Here is a 20,636-nt window from a genome sequence, read left to right as displayed (position 1 = left end):
CACTACAGCCATATGAGGTCTAGTATTGTCCAGCATTAGGAGGAACCCAGGGCCAACTGCATATGGTCTCACAAGGCGTCTGACAATCTCATCTCGGTACCTAATGGCAGTCAGGCTACCTCTGGCAAGTACACCGAGGGCTGTGCGATCCTCAAAACAAATGCCACCTCATACCATCACTGACCCACTGCCAAACCGTCCGGCACAGTTTTGCACTGTGAGCACAACCTCCATCTGTGAATGTTGGGCCCTCATAACATCCTCATGGAGTCCATTTCTAACCATTTGTGCAGACACCTGCAAATTTGTGGCATGCTGGAAGTCATTTTGTAGGGCCCTGGCAGTGCCCCTCCTCCTCCTGTAGCGCCTCCAGACTTTTAACAGCAGCAAACAGACAGAGCAAACCTTCTGGCCAAGGCTCACATTGATGTGCCATCCTGGATGAGCTGCACTACCTGAGCCACTTGTGTGGGTTGTAGAGTCCGTCTCATGCTACCATGGTGTGAAAGCACCATCAACATTCAAAATTGATCAAAACATCAGCCAGAAAGCATAGGTCGGTGGTGCCCACCTGCAGAACTCCTCCTTTATTGAGTGTGTCTTGTTAATTGCCTGCGAAATTGATTGACAATCAGTGTTGCTTCCTAAGTAGACAGTTTGATTTCACAGAAGTTTGATTTACTTGGAGTTATATTGTGTTGTTCAAGTGTTCCATTTATTTTTTTGAGCAGTGTATGTATGCTCTGTCTAAGTAAACCGGTTATCGATATGATGGTGATAAAAAAGCATGATGTTATTATTTTACTGCATGAGCCATTCATGAAAAGATCAGAACTATATATTGAGTGCGTAGAATAATATATGAGTCACACACAGTCACAAGTTTGACTTTGCCTTGGTTGAAAATGAGTATAACAATATCCAATTTTTTTTTCTTGGCAGCACTATATTATTTGATTTGCTGAAACTCCACTTCACAACAACCAAAATAGGTGAAATGGAGAGAAGATTTTAGCGCAGTGTGTAACGTACAAGTATAATGTCAAGACACGGATGTCCACAACAGAAACTTTTGCACAATGTTAATGGTACCCAGTTGGTTAGCACTGGGAAAGAGCTGCTCAAATACTCAGTAGCTGTTCCCTGTGCCACCACATGGTAAACAACTCTAGGGTTTAATAGTCATTGGATCTATAATATCATTTCTAAACGATATTCCATGGGCATTTCTGAAATCTAATTACAAGATACATGCAGAAACCGAACAGTGTTAAACATTCTTCCCACAAAAAAATAAAAGTTTTAATTCAATGTAAAAAACAAACTTACATATATTCTTATCAACATTTAAAGGAATTCCATAAAAGTCACATCATGATATCTTCTTACCATAATTCCTGTGAGTAAACATACTCCTTTTCCACAGTATGTGTTCGGTACCATGTCACCATATCCAATGGATAGAAAAGTGATTGAAATTAACCACATTGCTCCAAGGAAATTACTGGTAACATCCTGTTGATCATGGTATCTGCAAAAATACAAAATACAGATGATGAGTAATTTAAATATTATTTGTAAATAGTCATTGCTATTAAATTTATCATCCCCAACTCTCAATTAACATGATGATGTCATTAAGACAGACACAGATTGGCTACAATGTATGGCATTCATTGGAAAAACTGTATATAAGACTGGAGGGGGCCCAGGAAAAAAGTTATCATTTGAAACAGAAATAAATATTGATATGATGATAGCTATGTCTAGCAATCGTCAGTGGAATGATACTGTGGCTGAGTTTATATGCATTAATCTCTAAAGTAAAAGAAAGAACAAAACATAGTTTTTGTATAATTCTTTCTAAGAACTATACAAAAACTAAGAGCCATTTTGAGGCTCAAAACGCGTCAGCCAAACATGCAAGATGTGATGTTTATACAATTATAATGGATTAAAGAATAAAGCTTTGAAAACATTTAACAAAGTTTTGGGTGATATTCTCTCTCTTAACAATATTATAGTTTTTGTATTTCTGCTTTTGTGTTATTCTATTACTATTTTGGGTTCTTCAAATATCAAATAACTAACGTCACTATTAAACTGTTTATCCTAGTAATCAGTTTTAAAACTGTGAGTGCATGAAAAGAATACTGTCAGATTTTTCAGATTTATTTCCATAAAAGGGTGGCTGTCAAGCACAGATACTGAACCCCTTAGAGCATAACACTGTACATTTACAGTAGTGGGAATCATCTAATTCTTTACTAAATATTAATATTTACATGTATTTTTTCCTTCATAAATTGCAGCTCCAACCTATATTACATCATTGATTCCCCTTAAAAGACAAAAAATTCTATTCATTTAACAACTTAAATTGTAACCAGAATACATTCTGCACATTTTATATTTCAGGAAATTATCATCTGTTTTATTCAGACATTTAATTCTAAGATCTGTGAACAACTGAGCTGGAAACAAGAAGCTGAATATGTGATCTTGTACTGTCTCTTAGAGGTCAGTCCCTTAATAGGGAGGTGATTAAGATGCTAAATATTCTTACCATCTGTTTGAATTTCTCAAATTTGCTAATAATGCACTATACAAGGCGATGAGTTTATGTTTAAGTTTAAAAACTGGAACAATAGAAGTTAAAAGTCCTCTATTGTGTATTAGCACAGGTAGAGTACAAGTCTCCTATGCCAGCTCAAATCAGCAAACCATCCAGAAGACATGTGCACGGTAGGCTCACCGGAGCAGTGCGTGTATAAATACCAATTCAGAAAATCCTGCGGCACTCTGCTTCTTGCAAAATGTATATCTTTATTGGAGCTTTCAAATCCACATGCACGTCACAGCAGAACAAGACTGACGCGTTTCGAGCTAACCTCTCTTAGTCATAGTCATAACAAAATAAAACAAACTGCTCACATTTAAAATACAATGAATAAATTCCTGACCAATAAACAAGGACCACTAATTGACATCACTTCCTTTCCACATTCTAAGGAAGGCCTGGGTGAATGGAAGACATGTCGAAACGCGTCAGTCTTGTTCTGCTGTGAGGTACAAGTGTATTTTAAAGCTTCAATAAAGATATACATTTTGCAAGAAGGGTTACTGACCATACAGAATTTAAAGGGGTATTCTCATCTTGGCAATCACATTCAGTTTCGTTAACCTGCCATATATAAACATTTCTTCAATTAGATGTTAAGATAATTTCTCATAAATGTAGTCATATGGTCCCTTAGAAACAAGACTGTGTCCTTGGCTACGGCCACCTCTGCTGGAGGGATTGCACAAAGAAACAAAAAGTTTCTGAATATTAAATGTCCGAGGAATTACTACATGTCCTACAGCCGTCCTGTGGTAATAATCTCTGAATCCAGGTGGTCAGGCAGGGCCCAATAGTGCATATCTGGCCACTGCGGCCAAAATGTGAGGTGGTCGTATCTGGGGAAGCCATCTCGTTTCTAAGGGACAACATGACTACATTTATGTGAAATTATCTTCACACAGGAACATTTTTTTTAATACCATCCAATTGAAAAAATGTTTACACATGACAAATGAATTTAATTAAATGTGTATGCACAGATGGGAATACCCCTTTAAGGAGTAACTGTACAATTGAAGCATTTTTTATGATTATAATGATTATAGCAGGTGATTATAGTAAATATTGTTATATACGTTATTAGGTATAGCGGCTTCTCTGTCCCTTTTTTCTCCTGCAGTGAGCAGTATAGCTGAAAATGTTCAGAGGTCTTGTCCACCTCAGGAACATAAAAAGGCTAATGATTAAATCTTTCTATACCTAGAAAACATTTCCTTTGATGATTCAGCTCTCTAGGGTGATAAGGCTATGTTGTGAATGACTGTAAAAAGTTAAGTCAAGACACTTTATCAGACTTCATTATGTCTAGAGAGTTGGTTTACAGAAACTGGTTAAATAAAGAAGAAAGGCAGGGGGAAAAAGAAGGACACAGCAACAGTTTTTTTGATATTATTTAATAGAGTATGTTCAAAATTTTATCATTAGAACTATTGTTATATAAAATTTTGTTGAAAGTTTAGTTATGCTTTAAACTTAAGATGTAATTCTAGAGGAGGAGGAGTAAGTCTAGAGGAAATGCAGTCTAAGTATATACAATATGATATGTAAATTGGGTAGACTGGGCAACTACAGAAATGTTTGGCATAGTTTGGGTGTGGGATTTTTTCCCCATATATTACTCCTGTTTTCTCCACAATATTAATGTATATACAGTATATACAGTATTTAAACAATAAAATATTAATGTAACAAAATAACTGCTGTTGAAAGATATTAGAAAGAACCACAGAATGGCATATAGTCCTATAGTAAGTAATATCTATATGTGCTACTCACTTGAAAAGAAATCCATTAAGGCTGCATCCATAGCAACAGTGAACAGAAGTGGATTGTGTTTGCTGTGTTACCGTTTGTGTAAGTTTTTCCTATTTATTCCAATATCAGATGCTTTTTGTTTTTATGTTTACATTTTAATCTATAATGGTACACCAATATGGCATAACGTCCTACCTAATACTCTGTACTGAATGTCTTCCATTTGCGGCCAAAAACACTCTGAACTGTCAAGGCACATGGATCTCTGAAGGTCCCCTGTACAGTAGTACCTGGCACCTAGACAACAGATTAAGATCCTTTAAGTTGTAAGATGCAGATGATTTCTCTTCATGTGAAAGAAAATTCTTTGGTTGCCTTGGACCCTACCACCCATTTATAGATTGTCCTTCTTCTGACCAATTTTGGTGTGGACAAACCATACCAGGAACAGCCTCTAACCCAGTTGTCTACACATTACATGTCAATCGCAGTCATACCTGTATTTATCTACAACTAGCTGTAGTACCCAGCATTGGGTGGGATAGTAAATAACTCCTCCTAGCTATAACAAACTAGAATGGGGAATTTTTGTCTTTATTTGACAATATATTAAAACCCACAGAACTTAAAGTTAAGCTGTCAGTAGATTTAATCCCCCTAAATAAAAATATTTCTAAAAACTGTTATTAGAAAGCAATGCTACCATTCCTAAGTTATTCCTCCTAGTGCCTAAAGAATTTAACATTCTGTTCCCATAGATATCTAAACATGTTTGCAAATCATCTTATGTGAGTCTGTTATGTGTCCAGCCTATTTATAAGTCTCCGCCACAGCAGTGCCTACAGTATGAGGGAAGGGGGAATGAGGGAGTTAATTTTTCTTCAGCGAGTCACACACAGCCAACTTCTCTGTCAACTACCCCCCCCCCCTTTCAAGGAATTCTCTTCAGCGAGTCACACACAGCCAACTTCTCTGTCAACTACTCCCCCCGCCTCTAGGAATTCTTTTCAGCGAGTCACACACAGCCAACTTCTCTGTCAACTATTCCCCCTCTTCTAGAAATTCTCTTCAGGATGTCACACACAGCCAACGTCTCTTTTAAATAACTGGAAAGCACAGGGTGAACATTTTCACTCATAGTCTATGACATTCCCCGAGGCACAGGAGGTGGATGTGGAGGTGGAGTTGGATGTAGAAAATTTTGCAAATGCAATGTTACAGATTCCTTTAGAGGACAACTCCCTTAATCATATGCACACTTTTAACAATTTGAAATCTGAGATTGGAATTTAAAAATATTACCCTTAAAAAGAAATGGAATAAAGCTGTGCACTGTGCAGTCTGCCTCACTACTGATAAATCTGGGCCAGATACACATATGGCATTTTTATTATACTTATTTCTATTATATTGCTATGCCCAATATTTTTCCTTTCTTGCTACTGATAACCCAGAGAAATCAAACATTGATTAATTCCCTTGGTTGAACTTGATGGACAAGTGTCTTTTTTCAACCGTAGAAACTATAATACTTCAAACAAATTTAACAAACTTAACATAAGTCCAGCTTCAAAGATGATCCAAGAGTGTCCATTAAAACAATAGCTTTATTGTAACATGTTAAAAAGATGCCCACTTGAGCATGGCATAGACAGAAATTGTAAATGCTCATCCTACGCGTTTCGTAAAAAAGATCCTTATTCAAGGCTATTGCGAAACGCGCACAGTTTTACAGATTGTGGGAACAGTCCATACAGTGAACAAATAAGATACTTGTCATTCAGAATAAAGAAATGACATGTGATAATCAAAATGACATAATCTGTATAAACATAATTTTATAGAACTGTATTTTAGTGTATATAATGTTTTTAAATACCCAATAGCGTTTCCAGCATAATTCTTCCTGATATAATCTGTGTTACAGCCGCCATCTGTCCTTTTCACTGTTTAATCAAGAACAATAAAAATATTTCTCACCCAAAGTGGCACTGGCATAAAGCCTCTAACAAATATCTTTGTCCATATTGTTGTCTTTAATAAAAAAAACCCGTTGGGGTCACTTATGTCAGAAATGTTTTCATGTCTTATTTTACCGCAGAAGACATCTTAGACGTAGACTTCCTTGTTACTGCTTTTGCATATTATTATAGTATTTTAGGAATCATTTCTACGCTGCTGAAGAAGGATTTCATTAAAGGGGTATTCCGGGAATATGAACGTCTGACACAAAAACCCATGATGATATAAATAAATGAATACAACTATACTCAATGTCATTAATCACAAAACGGAGCTAAAATAATTTGATTTTATGATTTACTAAATTTATGGCCTCTCTAAAGTAGGTGGAGTTATCACTAAGATGGCCGCCACTGGAAACTGGAGTTCCATGATCCTTTAGTTCTCAGTAACTCCTCCTCCTCCCTCTTATGCTCTGCTCCCAGTGATGATATAACAGACTCTGCTGCTCTGTTACCATAGTAATGATGTGTAACTGCCATCACCACAACACTGGCCATACTGGCTGCACTGCAACCAACCGACTACAGCCAAACTTAGTGGTGATCACATGACCTGCCCAGACAGGTTCAGGACATGTGATGTGGACATGTGACCAGCAGCCATCTTCTTCCTGCAACGGACCGCGCGGAGGAAATTAACGGACTGATTAAAGGACCAGTAGCATTTTAATTCTCCATTACAGTCTATGTCACCAGCATTTTCTGCTAAGAGGAGCAAAATTTTAAATAACAACTAATTACACATTAGCTTATATTTTGAGTGCCCATTTGTATATGAATTATGCTTATTCCTGGAATACCCCTTTAAGCCTCAGTAAAATGTTAAATCCACTATTACCATCAGAATATGTGGACATCCACAATGAACTTTTAAATGGCAGAAACAGTAACATCTGATAATGAAATACGAGCAACACAAAAAGATGGAGTTTAATAAACATCTACCACCAGGATGAAGGATTGTAAACCAAGCACACTGATATTGGTGTGCCCATATTTTAGCTTTTGCCCTTGTTTTTACATTAAAAGGCTTTAAAAATTAGCAATTGAGCCTGAGGGGCCCCAGGCTCCATAGCTGTTAATGGAGCAAGGAGCCCCTTGACTAATTTGCATAATTGTTAAAGCCCTTTTATGTAAAAACAAAGGCAAACAAGCTAAAAGAAGTTTAGCTCCTGCCAGAGGGGGAACACACCTGCATGTAAGTGTGCTTGGTTTATAATCATTGATCCTAGTGGTAGATTTCCTTTTTTAAAGAGTCAAAGGCTGCTTTATGTTAAAAATCTTTTTCTAGCACTTCAGTGGACACCTACAGATTTTGTCTAGAGTCGTGTGAGACAGTGTGATTGGCAATATGGGGTAGGCATTTGTTGGTCATTCTTGCAGAAGCCACATGCCTCAGTGGTGGCTCCCATACATATGAAGGTCACTTGGAGTACAGAAAGTGGCATGTAATGGTCATAGAGTCATAAGAGCATAATTTAGAGGCTGCAGAGCTGGAATTGAAGGGGTATGTAAGTTTTACTAAAACCGAGCAGCATTTATATGTAACTAAATTATCACCCCCCCCCCTTTTTTCAATGGGAATTACTGAATGTTTACCAATAAAGCGCTGTAACCGGTTGGGTGTATTCATGAGGGGGCGGTCTGAGGCACTGCTTCACCCCCGAACCACACTCCTACTCCATAGGTCAGCGGTGACATGCGGCAGTCACCAACCCTAATCAGCCCCCTCATGAAAACTTATAGCGCGGTCCGGTGTTTTCTATTGTACAGCGCTCCAACGTTTGCTAGCATTATCGGAGGATCTGTTGTAGCACTAGGAGCTTTAGTAAGCCGTTCCTAGTGCCAATTTTAACAGGTGACATGTCCTCTTTAAAGGGAACCTACCACCACGATTCTACCTATAAAGGTAGAATGGGTGGTAGGTGGATGTATGGGACGTGAGGATAGCCCTTTTTAGATCTAATCCTCACGTCCCCGCTATCTTTTTAAGAGCTTTAATACCCTAATATGTAAATTTTCTAGAGCGGCTACTGGGGCATGGAGTAGCCGGACATGAGGGTACACGTCATGGTAGCCTCTTTTCTCCTCCTACCCTTACATCTATGGTGCGCAGCTACGAGCGCAGTAGACCAGCTTCGGAGCAGTGGCACCGCAAACGTGGGCCAGCAGACGAGGGTAGGAGGGCAAAAGAGGCTACTGGGGCATGGAGTAGCCGCGACGTATAGCCTCATGTCCGGCTACTCCACGCCCCACTAGCCGCTCTAGAAAGTTTACATATTAGGGTATTGAATATTTTAAGAAGATAGCGGGGATGCGAGGATTAGCTCTAAAAATGGCTATCCTCACCTCCCATACATCCACCTACCACCCGTTCTACCTTTTATAGGTAGAATTGTGATGGTAGGTTCCCTTTAACTTCTTTCTGTAGCTCATAGAACCACAGGACTGATGTGGTTAAAATCTCTTCTTTTAACCAATACCAAAATCATTCTATAATGATTCTGTTACAGAATTCTACTCTGTAACTAAAGTAAGCAGTTCCTAGTGCCATTTTTACAGGTGATAGGTCCTCTTTAAAGGCAGAGATAAAGGCAGTTAAAGAAAAAGGCGAGAATTAGATTGTTATCTGCAGCTTGTATTCCCAACTTTGATTGAACTGACTATATGTCATTATAATTATCTGGTCTGGAGTCTACATTGTTAACAACAGTCTGGTCTGAGGTATTTATTATAATTAATTGGCTGGTCTGGGGTCTGTATTATTAACAAAAGCACTAGTCTCATTTAGGGTCTCTGTTGTGATTTATTGGCTGGGCTGGAGTCTGTATTATATATTGTATTGTCTCTATTACTGGCTGGTCTAATGTCTGTATTTGTTATCACCACAAAGTTATATTTGCCCGGTTTCTGTAGTTATATTTAGTGTAGTGGCATTTTGTGGTGTACTGTGGCACATGGTGCTTTTAGGGAGTAGGTTACTAGTGCAGTCTCTTTTAGTTGAGTGGTATGACAATCCACCCCATGGACCAAAAAAGTTATGGCACCCCTGTCCTAAATCCCTGTCCCTTTAATAGCTGACATTGAAAACTGCTATTGTGCTTATGGTCACTCATCACCACTAGTTGCGATAGAAGTGGGAAACGGAAAGTTGGAGCAAATGGTTTCCAATTGGTGAGTGCTTAGGCAGGTAGTCGTATAGTTGCTGAGCTCATATTCTCATGAAACTGCATGAGGAAAAGTAAGTACACACCACCAAAAAGAACGCGTCTATTAAGTATACAAGATATGCAGTGCTTTCATACAGCCTCCATCTTTAATCCCTTAATGACAGGTCCTTTTTGTGTTTGAGTTTTAATTTTTCATTCCCCCCCCCCCCTTCAAAAATCTATAACCTTGTTTTTCTATGTAAAGAGCTGAATGAGGGCTTGTTTTCTGCATAACAAATTGCAATTTATAGTGACATTATTTAAAATTCCATGATGTTTACTGGGAAGTGGGAAAAATTCCAAATGACGTGAAATTTGCGAAAAAATGCATTTGCGCCATTTGGGCTTGGATGTTGCTGCTTTGACTGTGCACCCTAAATGATATGTCTCCATTATTTTTTGGGTCGGTACAATCATGGGAATGCCAAATTTTATATAAGTTTTTATAATCTTTTAATTTCCATAAAATCAAAACCTCCTGTACAAAAAAAAATTCTTCATTTTGCTATCTTCTGGAACTAATTACTTTCTCATACTTCAGTGCATGGACCTGTGTCCATTATTGGTGGTGTCATTATTTTGTGAGATGAGATGACATTTTCAATGCTGACGTCATAGGGAGTGAAGATCAAAGCCAAGATGGCGGCGGCGATCGCAGGATTAACAGCGATTGCAGATGTTACCTGTGGGTGTCTGCTGTAATTTGCATCAAACACCCACCGTGTATGGAGAGGGCTCAGCCCATGAGCCCTCTCTGAACAACCGCATCCAACGTGTGCCGCATCCGACTGATGTCATCGGATGGAGAGTGGATGGAAGAAGTGGACAGTAAAGCCAAACAGTGGCGTGAATAATTAGCAGGAGACAGAGCAAGAAAAGGGTTTTCTGTGACATAAAAAGGAGCTACTGAGGCTCATTTACATCATTTTAAAAGAAAATTTTCTTCAAATCAAGGCCATTAAAAGAAAAAGGAAGCACAGAGCTTGTTTCAAGGGACACACACCAGCACCCATATGGTAGATTTCCTTTAAAGCTCAACCATTGTTGCTGCGCACCTCTTGGACTTCCTAATTTACTAAGAAGTAATAGTTGTTTATATTATACAATAAAACTTTATTTATCCCATGGGAAATTGCTTTGTGCAGTATCGCTACAAGAAATACAACATAACATATGTAACAAAGTCAACATATAATTGTAATAATAATTGTTTAAAATTCATATAATATATTTAAGATGCAGACAAGTCAGCGCTCCTACATACATGTTATTTTATTTACACAACATTGTCAGCATCTCTAAAGATGTGAGGACTGCTGTATCCTTTTCTGTTCTATCTGCACAAGAATTATTTGCTGTAGAATGCAGCAAGCTTCCACTATTAACGCCCCTGATTGGTGCTTACACTGATCACCATTTAGATGCAGATGGTGCACTCCCAACTTGGATGAGATTGTCGTCCCATGTGATGTCATCGGGGGAGCGAAAATCCATTGCCAGGGGTCTCTGTGAGATGCCACAGCCTGTCTCTTGGCTGGATCTGTTACACATCTGCAGAAAAGTCTCTGCAATACAGTAGAATAAAAGTATATGGTAGGAGCGATTAGCCCCACTAGGGTTCAAGTATCTTAGGGGGTCTGCAAATACATAAAAAAAAAAACTAAAACAATGCTAAGAAAAATTTAAAAATAAAAGGAAATGTTCAAATCACTCGTCTTTCCAATTTGTGGCTGTATCACTGCCCCCATAGACGTCTACGGCACCCTGTCACAGTGCGGTGAGCACACAGTGGGGCACATTTACTTACCCGTCCGACAAAGTTCACCGATTGTCTAACGAGAATGCACTGTGCCGCGATTCACTGAGATTATGTCGCTTCCCCGCTCAGGTCCCCCGGAGTTCACCTTCTACTTCCTGGTGCATGTAAGTAGATTGTCTTGCGACACAATTTGAAAGTTAAATCTCACGCTCAGTCTGAATGAATCTGATCGTCCGATGTCACACACATATTCTTACAGGATTAAGAGGTATTCTACATCACCAGAGTAACATTTTTAATAAGTAAAAAATTTAAATAAATTGAAATATTAAGTCTTTTCATTTCACGGCCAACAAATCTTCCATTTCTCTCCCCTTTATTTTTTGCGGACCATTTTGTTGTGGCTGGTTTCCTCATATTGCTATTTTTGGATTTATGAAAGCCATTCCATATAAAGACAAGGAAATCTCATTTAATGTTTGTACAGGCTATTAAGTTTAATAGCCACAACATAACTACCTTGTTAATGCACATAAATCAGTCACATCTTCTATTTCTCAGTAAAATTCTAACCAAGCTAATAATTGTATTCTTGGCAATTGTAAAACCAGTGAAGTATTGAACAGGCAGAAAAAAAGCATAAATGACCAAGAAACTGAAAAGAATGAATGAATGAGAATACTAGAGCTTTCATTAAAGAACATGCATTACAATGCGTTTATTGTGGATTAATATTTATCACTTTATTTTAATATTTAAATGCAGACATTAGTTATGGCAATATACAATTGCAGCGGATATGAATGAACCTGTCGCAATTAAGAGCACAGGAAGGTCTATCCTGGTGTGAAAGCACTTAGCAATACAGACTCATACAATTCTATATGGTCTCCTAAATCCCTATTGGCTTGTAATATAGCAATATACAAATGGTAGTACATTAGCTTACATTATGATACCTCAGGGGTCTCTTGTATAGCTTTATATAAGCCCTGAGACCACTAAATGAGTTTTTAACATTACTGACACTGATAACTTAACCATAGGATCATAGAAATTACAGATCCTTGGGGGTTCGACACTTGGGCTCCCACTGATTAGCTCATTATGGCAGTCTCAGTTCTGGAGATCACTTCTGGCTCTGCTGTTTAGTTGGTGACTCCACTTACTAAGTTACTATTTACTCAAATGGGATCTTAGCTGGAGTTCAAGGGGCCAAAAACTACAGATAACCGGCTACCTACCCTAGTCTCCTTTTTTCTTACCGGCACCTAAAGAAGCCACAAACATTTAATCTATGCAGGCCACACGGTGATAAGGGTTTCCTTACTGATTATAAGCCGGTATGGGCTGGATTCATACCTAGTATATGCTGTTTCAGGTATATAAACTTCTCTCCTTTGTTAAAACTATAAAAAAATACATAATCTTGATAAACTCAGCATATAGATCATTCAAGGCACCCTTCAAATTCCCTGACTTTATTTGTATCCATTACTGTTTATCATCTATGTAAGTTTTCTATTATACTATGTTCCTATATGTTATTTTGTGACCCAATATGGAGGCTACTATACATGTGTTCCATGAGTCATGTGAATTCAGCACTGTACATCAGATCTTTCATTCTTTTCGCAAAAGCCCTTTAACTCTGTCAGATTTCCAGGGCATCTCCTACAGCCCTTTTCAGATAAAACTTTTTGAAGTTGGATTCTGGTCTGGGCTGGAGCAAAGATTAAAGGAAATCTACCACCAGGATTGTAAACCAAGCACAATGACATGCAGATGGGTCGCCTAAGAAGGCGAATAAATGATTTGGGTTGCACTGAAAGGTGAAATGATGAACGAATCTTCTGCATCTTTTTTGCAGAGACTTAATCATTTTGTGAATAAATTATAAGACAAGTCTCTCTGAGGTGCTACAGTAATGCAGCAAGAGCACCCCAGACTTATTAGCATAATTTTTTATAACTCTATTTTGCAGAAATCTCGGCATATGGAGTTATAATAAAAGAAGTCCTGAGGAAATTAGTTCCTCAGGAACAGGTTAGTAGGACAAATCTACCATCAGTAAAACTGATGGTAGATGTCCTTTAAATAAGTTGCAAAAACCTTTAAAAGGATTTGTCCAGGTTTCAAAAACTTTCAATATGTAGCACCACAGGTTAGAAAATAATCAAGAGCTGATACTTTCCTCCAGCACTCCTGGTCAGCCGCAGTGCTGTCCGTCACTGCTGCTCTCTGTTTGTATACAGAGGTTGGCAATGGTTTCACTATCTAGAGCAGGAAACTGCTGCTGGAGCAGGCACATGACTGGATACAGAGACTGGGTGTGATGTTGCGGTGGAACGGAAGTGCCAGAAGTTAGTAGCATTTCTTGATTATTTTCTCAACCCCCAGAGCCCCACATCAAAAGATTTTTAATTCCAGACAATTCCTTTAATGCTCTGATCCCTTCTCACCTTTACAAGAAACATTGACAGGACACAAATAAGCTACCCAGACCAGCACCTAATAACAAGTTATGTGCACAGCCGCAGCCATGGATTCCGGCAAAGAATATAGTGACAATACTAGAAGAAACATTCATTATAAATTGTATGTTAGTTACCCTCATAACTTTATGTTACCACATCTCATAATAATCACTTACTTATCTATTAACATAGGAATACACTGTATCATGCAGTATCTTGTGGGTCTGTACAGTCTGTGAATCCATTGAGCGGAACATAAACCAAATCAAATATGATTTTTACAGTAAAATGCCAAAGGCAGCATCTCCAGACACGACATAACAAGAGATTGGGAGACACTTTCATCTGTCTTCTGTGCAAGAGAAGCTGTGAAACCTAGATGTGCCCGAGCAGCCCTACACACTAAGGCAACATCATCTCCAGAGGCTATTGTCACCAAACTGATTCTACGCGTCATTTTTCATTTTCAATGAAAAATATTTATGATTATAACACTCTCATGTCACTATAATACTGACACTTTAACATCTATAAACCCTGCTCAGAGACATAAAGGAGGATCCAACACAGTATAATACAGCTCCTAGTAATGTTCAGTGTCATTAGAGCAGTGATTGGCTCAGGCAACACCTCCCCTACACGGCTTCAAGAAATGGTAAGGAGGGGACCCCAAGTTGCTGGTCTGCTGGATATGATTCATATTATGTGCTGCCATGTCTATACCAAAAGAAGAAACAGTTCTTGTCCTGAGATGACCCAAACTACAGTCAAGCTATATCACGTAGAAAAGAATATAAATAGCAAAGTACTATTTGCCCACTCTATGGTAATATTATTTTATATGGACACTGTATAAATGTTATGACTAGCACTGTATAGCAGCATTATACAGGGTGTAGTACTGTGGGGGGGATTTATCATATGCTGATGCTTGATGCACCAGGGTATGGTGTTAACTTGGTCGCCCTGCACATGCCAGAATTATCTAGACGCTCCAGCCTCTTCATATATGCGGCGGTGGTCGCTCTGCTGGCCCACTCTATGCCAGGTCCTGCTCAGCTTAGAATTGTGGTAAAAACCTGCACCTACTATGGATAGTGCACGTTTGTAGGACCTGCCCGGGCCCACTCTGCAGTCGGCCACGGTCTTCTTCACATCCCTCCATGGCAAGCAGCATACAGGTACAAATAGTTGCCATTCCTGAAAATGCACCAGGAATTGCAACAATTTCAGGATAAATCCGGTATGTATGGTGATATTCTAAGATTTTGGAGGCTAACAGTCTCTGTTGTAATAATTTATTTTGTATTATCACTATACATATTCATTTTACAAAATAATAAGTTTCAGATGAACAATATTTCCACTATAAGGACCAATCGTATGGTCATAAAAACTGCACTAGGCAGCAAAAAACGTCATGATCTTTAAACATAGGCCTTGTTCTCAGAAACGGGTGCCCTCCCAGTTGTATTTGGAGGCAATGGATTCTGGTAAACTTGACTTTAGCTGTAGAATACAAATTGCGAATGCAAGAGGGAACTGTATATTGAAAAATATGTTGGCATGTTACTCAATAAAACGAAATATTGCCTTTCATAAGGGAATAAAATCAAATACTAATTTTCCCCCAAAGGCAATCAAGGTTATAGGTCTGAGAAGATTACATTCATATCTCTGTTTCTGTGTTATCTGTTTTATAAGTTTATTTAAAATATAATTATCTTTTGCATAACCTAGAATAGTGTTTCTAGGTGCTACGGTTAAGGACATGATTGTTGTAATTGGGACACTGTCATGAGGTTATACATGCTATCTGCACAGGGCATGTGCAAATAGTATGTGTATAGCCGGATGGCAGTCATGATGGGGTTTAGAAAAAGCCTTAGACTTAGTTGCATGCAGTTAAGCAGACTGCGGCTCTCATAGTCTAACTGAATGGGACACATTTATTGGAGCGTTTGCTCCACAGTCTTCTTCACTGAAAAGAACATGCAAACTGCTTGCACATGTATTTATGAAGTGTTTGTACCAATATTGTGCCACTGACGTTCTAGTGATCATGCACCACATTTAATACAATGACTGGAATTAATATAACAAGTAAAAAAGGTGGAGGCGGCACTCACCGGATCTGTGAAACAACTAATCTTTATTCGGCAGACGGTGTGGTACAGGGGGAACACTGGAGCCATACGGCGACGGGCCGTTTCGCGCTCACTAGCGCATCTTCAAGCCGTTGACGTCATCCGCCCGCGACGCGCAGAATATATGCGAGGACGCCGGCGGCTGTCGTCAAGGGAACAGTATATACAAAGGTAAGAGACACATGCGCGGACATTAAAAAGATTTCAACCAGGTGAAGTTAAAAACAAATACAAGTATATGTACATAACTCCGGCTTGGAGATGAGAAGCACTAATACAAGGCATTCACGGGGGTAACATGGTAATAAATAGGGGTACCTATAATATACTATGGGAGGGGAAATGGACATAAACGTTATAGAAAGACACTGAGGTCATTTCTATCGTTCATGCCCAAAGGTCCCATGGCGTTAAATCTAATAATGCATTTACTTTCGTGTTGCATAAGGATTTTATTCCTGTTACCTCCTAAAGGATCCGTAGTCACCATTTCGATTCCTGCAAATCTAAGGATATTGGGATTGCCCTCGTGATGAGTTCTCACATGCTCAATCAAGCGAGGGCAGCCAATACCATTTTTTATGGACCTTTGGTGTTCCTGAAACCGTACGTTCAGTCTGCGTATGGTTTTTCCTATATAGAAAAAGTTACAGGGGCAAAACACAATGTATACTACGTAAGTGGACTTGCATGAAATAAAGGATGTGACTTTTTGTACTTGTCCTCCGAATTTTATCCATTTAAGTTGACTATTGAAACGGCAACTACTACATCCCCCACATCTAAAGTTACCCACAGGCGTGGCTTTCTCCAACCATGTAGACCTGGGGGTATGGAAGCGGCTGCTAACCAGAGCCTTTCTTATAGTGGGTGAACGTCTAAATGCAATATGGGGGCGTGTATCGGTAAAGTGATGTAATTGTGAATCCTGTTTCAAGATACTCCAATTTTTTGTAATGGCATCACGTATTACTTTTTCATAAGGACTAAACTCAAAAGAGAACACCATTCTCTCCTTGTTCTCTTCGTGGGTCTCTCTATATGCATTGGTACTGTCTTTTGTGTCTTTTTTCTTTGGACGATATAATAACTCTTCCTGTGGTATCCCCAACACTTTATTATATGCTTCATTTATAAGATGTTCAGGGTAGTCCCTGGCTCTCAGCCTGACTTTTAATTCTTCTGCTTGTGTCAAAAAATGGGTGACATCATTATTGATACGTCTTAGCCTAAGAAACTGGCTATATGGGAGTCCCCTCTTAGTGTGACACGGGTGGTGACTATGGAAGTGAAGGAGTGAATTAGTGGCCGTTGCCTTACGGAATGCCATAGTATTAAGTCCACCTCCCTCCTCCCTTATCTTGACATCTAGAAAGTCTAGTTCGTTGCCCCCATATACGGCAGTAAACCGCATATTCATGTAGTTGTCGGAATTAAGGTACTCGACAAATTGTAGAAATTGCATATGTGTGCCTTCCCAAACGATGAAAACATCGTCCACATATCTGTGGAACGCCTTCAGGTTCACGAGGAATGGGTTGTCCAGAGAAAAGACACGGCGGCTCTCAAAACAAGCGAGAAACAGGTTAGCAAGGGTACAGGCGACAGGCGTACCCATCGCCGTGCCGGTTCTCTGGACAAACCACTCATCGTCGAACATGAAGGCGTTGTGCGAGAGCACAAACCTTAAACCCTCGCAAACAAAATTGATGAACTCAGGACTCCTATGTGCGTTTGTGAGGATTTCACGAATACATTGGACGCCTAGGTCCTGAGGGATACGGGTATAAAGACTTTCAACGTCGATAGAGGCCAAAGAATAACCCTCCTTCCAGTCAATACCTTTAACAACTTGAAGAAATGTGTTTGTATCTTTTAGGTATGACGGGATCTCCTGGAGGAGGGGACGAAGAAGCCAGTCTAAATACTGGGACAAAGGTTCAGTTAGGGATCCGATGCCGGCCACGATGGGACGGCCGGGGGGGGCGGAGAGGGATTTATGGACCTTAGGTAAGAAATACCAGACAGGATGTCTGGGGTATTCTGGTAGTAGTTTCTTGGCCATATATTCTGATATAACATTACGTTCTACACTCTCTCTAAGGAAGGTACGTAGCCGTGTCTGGTACCTAAAAGTGGGGTTAGATGGTAGGGGGGTATAAGTTTCCACATCCCTCAGTTGTCTATTAGCCTCCATTTTGTAGTACTCCCTGGTCATGACTACCACATTGCCCCCCTTGTCCGCCGGTTTAAATATAACATTGTTCTGTGATTTAAGCCAGCGGAGGGCGGATAATTCGCCAGGAGAAAGGTTTCCTGGGGTTAGGGGGTACACCAGGGCCTTAACATCCTCTTTTACACGCTGGTAAAAAATATCTAGGGGGGAACCGGCTGCCAAGGGGGGACAAAATGTGGAACCAACACCTTTTTTGAAGGCTTCAATTTTCACGGTGGAGGGCACAGAGGGTTCAGGGCAACTATCATCGGTATCATCGATATCCAGGCTAAGTAAGCAATTAATAACTGACATATCCAAATCCGTGGGGAGGTCTGGGGGGGAGAAACCGAGTGGGCCAACAATAGCTGGTATCTCTCCGTCTCTTAACGATTCTGGGGAATATGTTTTATCCGCAAAGAGTTTTTTTAAATTAAGTTTCCGAATACCCTTAAACAAATCGATTTCAAATTGGACCTCGTCAAATACGTTGGTTACAGCAAAATTCAAACCTTTGTTCAACAGAGATAAACAATCAGAAGATAACAAAGTACTGGTAAGATTGATGACATTGTCCCCAGGTCTATCGCATTTCGTATTCCCACTAGCAGGCACAGGGGTACTGTGATTGCTAAGTTCGGGAGTCTTACAAGGCAGAAGGTCATAGGAAGAATGTAAGTCAGCGCTGTTAGTATCGTTATCGTGTAGGGAGGTAAAGTCAACAGAAGTAGAGTTATAGATTTTACAATTAGTCTGGTTAGTGGAGTTGGTGGAGGGTAAGTGTGGATCAGAGGAATCACCTGTAAATCTTACCGCCAGGAGACCTGTTTTCTCTTGCGGTATCTGTACCGATTTTTTCTTCCTCCTTCCTCCCCTCCTGATGCGTGGCCTAAAGGGGGAGCTGGAATCGGTATCTCCACACCACCCTCTGAGTTTGTGGGTTGCTGTTCGGAATTATTTTTTGAGGATTCGTCAGAGAGGCTCGAATCGGATTCTGTGGTCCAGAAGTCCGTATTCCTGGTCTTTTTTCTTCTATTATTTGGGTTGTTGTTTTTTCTATAGCCTTGTCTCTTCATCACTCCCCAATCAAAAATTAAACCTTGTTCAAAGTCCATCTTATCTCGGACAAATTTGTCCCTCTTTTTTTCTTTTACCTCCATTTGTGTGAAAATTAATTTTTTCTCCAGCTTTTTGGTAAACGCTGAAAATTGTGTTTCACCCAATCTGGTTCTCAGCTCTGTTCTAGCCTTGCACAGTTCATCTGTGACCTTTGTATATTCCAACTCGTTTCTTCCCATGACTAAACGCATGACGTTGAGGGAATGCTGTAAATGCAGGTCTTTCCATCTCTGCATAAATACTTGGTCATCTTGATACTGTGCCGCGGCTTTAAAGATCCGTAGACCTCTTGGTACACGGTTGCTGTCACTATACGATTTTAGTGAATGATTAGTCCAGAATAATCTGATTTCTTTATCGGCTAATAGTGACACCCGGTTCTCCAATGCCTTGGTGCTCATCATCTGCAGATTATCTCTAGTATTACACTGCTCGAAAAAGGCTCCAGCGTCTTCCCTCCCTGTACTAAGTTGCATTTCAGATACTTCCATCTCCGCCATATTTTGGCTATATTCTCCCGTTCACCTATGTTCAAGCGTGGAGTTCCACCTAGAGCGTGCTCGAGACAAAAAGGGTCCGTATATAGATATAAGTCATGCAACTTCGCAAGAAGAAAAAAGCGTCTCCGCACCGCTCAAACTACGGTGTCTATCCAATACAGGTGTGTCAGTCTACTGGGAGTAGAAGGTTTAGGAGTGGAAAGGTGAAAAAACCGCTGCTATAAAGGTTCCAAAACGGTGTTGCTCAGCCAGAGAAGAAAGCACAAGTCCATATAACAAGTAAAAAAGGTGGAGGCGGCACTCACCGGATCTGTGAAACAACTAATCTTTATTCGGCAGACGGTGTGGTACAGGGGGAACACTGGAGCCATACGGCGACGGGCCGTTTCGCGCTCACTAGCGCATCTTCAAGCCGTTGACGTCATCCGCCCGCGACGCGCAGAATATATGCGAGGACGCCGGCGGCTGTCGTCAAGGGAACAGTATATACAAAGGTAAGAGACACATGCGCGGACATTAAAAAGATTTCAACCAGGTGAAGTTAAAAACAAATACAAGTATATGTACATAACTCCGGCTTGGAGATGAGAAGCACTAATACAAGGCATTCACGGGGGTAACATGGTAATAAATAGGGGTACCTATAATATACTATGGGAGGGGAAATGGACATAAACGTTATAGAAAGACACTGAGGTCATTTCTATCGTTCATGCCCAAAGGTCCCATGGCGTTAAATCTAATAATGCATTTACTTTCGTGTTGCATAAGGATTTTATTCCTGTTACCTCCTAAAGGATCCGTAGTC

At 39.8% G+C, this 20,636-nt stretch overlaps 1 protein-coding gene across 3 annotated transcripts in view; it reads right to left on the bottom strand.

The window, feature by feature from the left end:
- Positions 1-20,636, bottom strand: part of KCNN2 (potassium calcium-activated channel subfamily N member 2) — a 113,730-nt gene that overhangs the window by 32,425 nt on the left and 60,669 nt on the right. For all 3 annotated transcript variants that reach the window (XM_072140801.1, XM_072140807.1, XM_072140816.1), the window contains one exon: positions 1,390-1,531. In XM_072140801.1, the coding sequence (XP_071996902.1) occupies positions 1,390-1,531 (142 nt within the window). The remainder of the gene's footprint in view (positions 1-1,389; positions 1,532-20,636) is intronic.

This window comes from Engystomops pustulosus, chromosome 1 (genome assembly GCF_040894005.1).
Source record: "Engystomops pustulosus chromosome 1, aEngPut4.maternal, whole genome shotgun sequence".
In the NCBI taxonomy this organism is placed as follows: Eukaryota; Metazoa; Chordata; class Amphibia; order Anura; family Leptodactylidae; genus Engystomops; species Engystomops pustulosus.
Note: the sequence above shows the minus strand (reverse complement) of the source record. Positions and strands in the feature narration are given on the sequence as shown.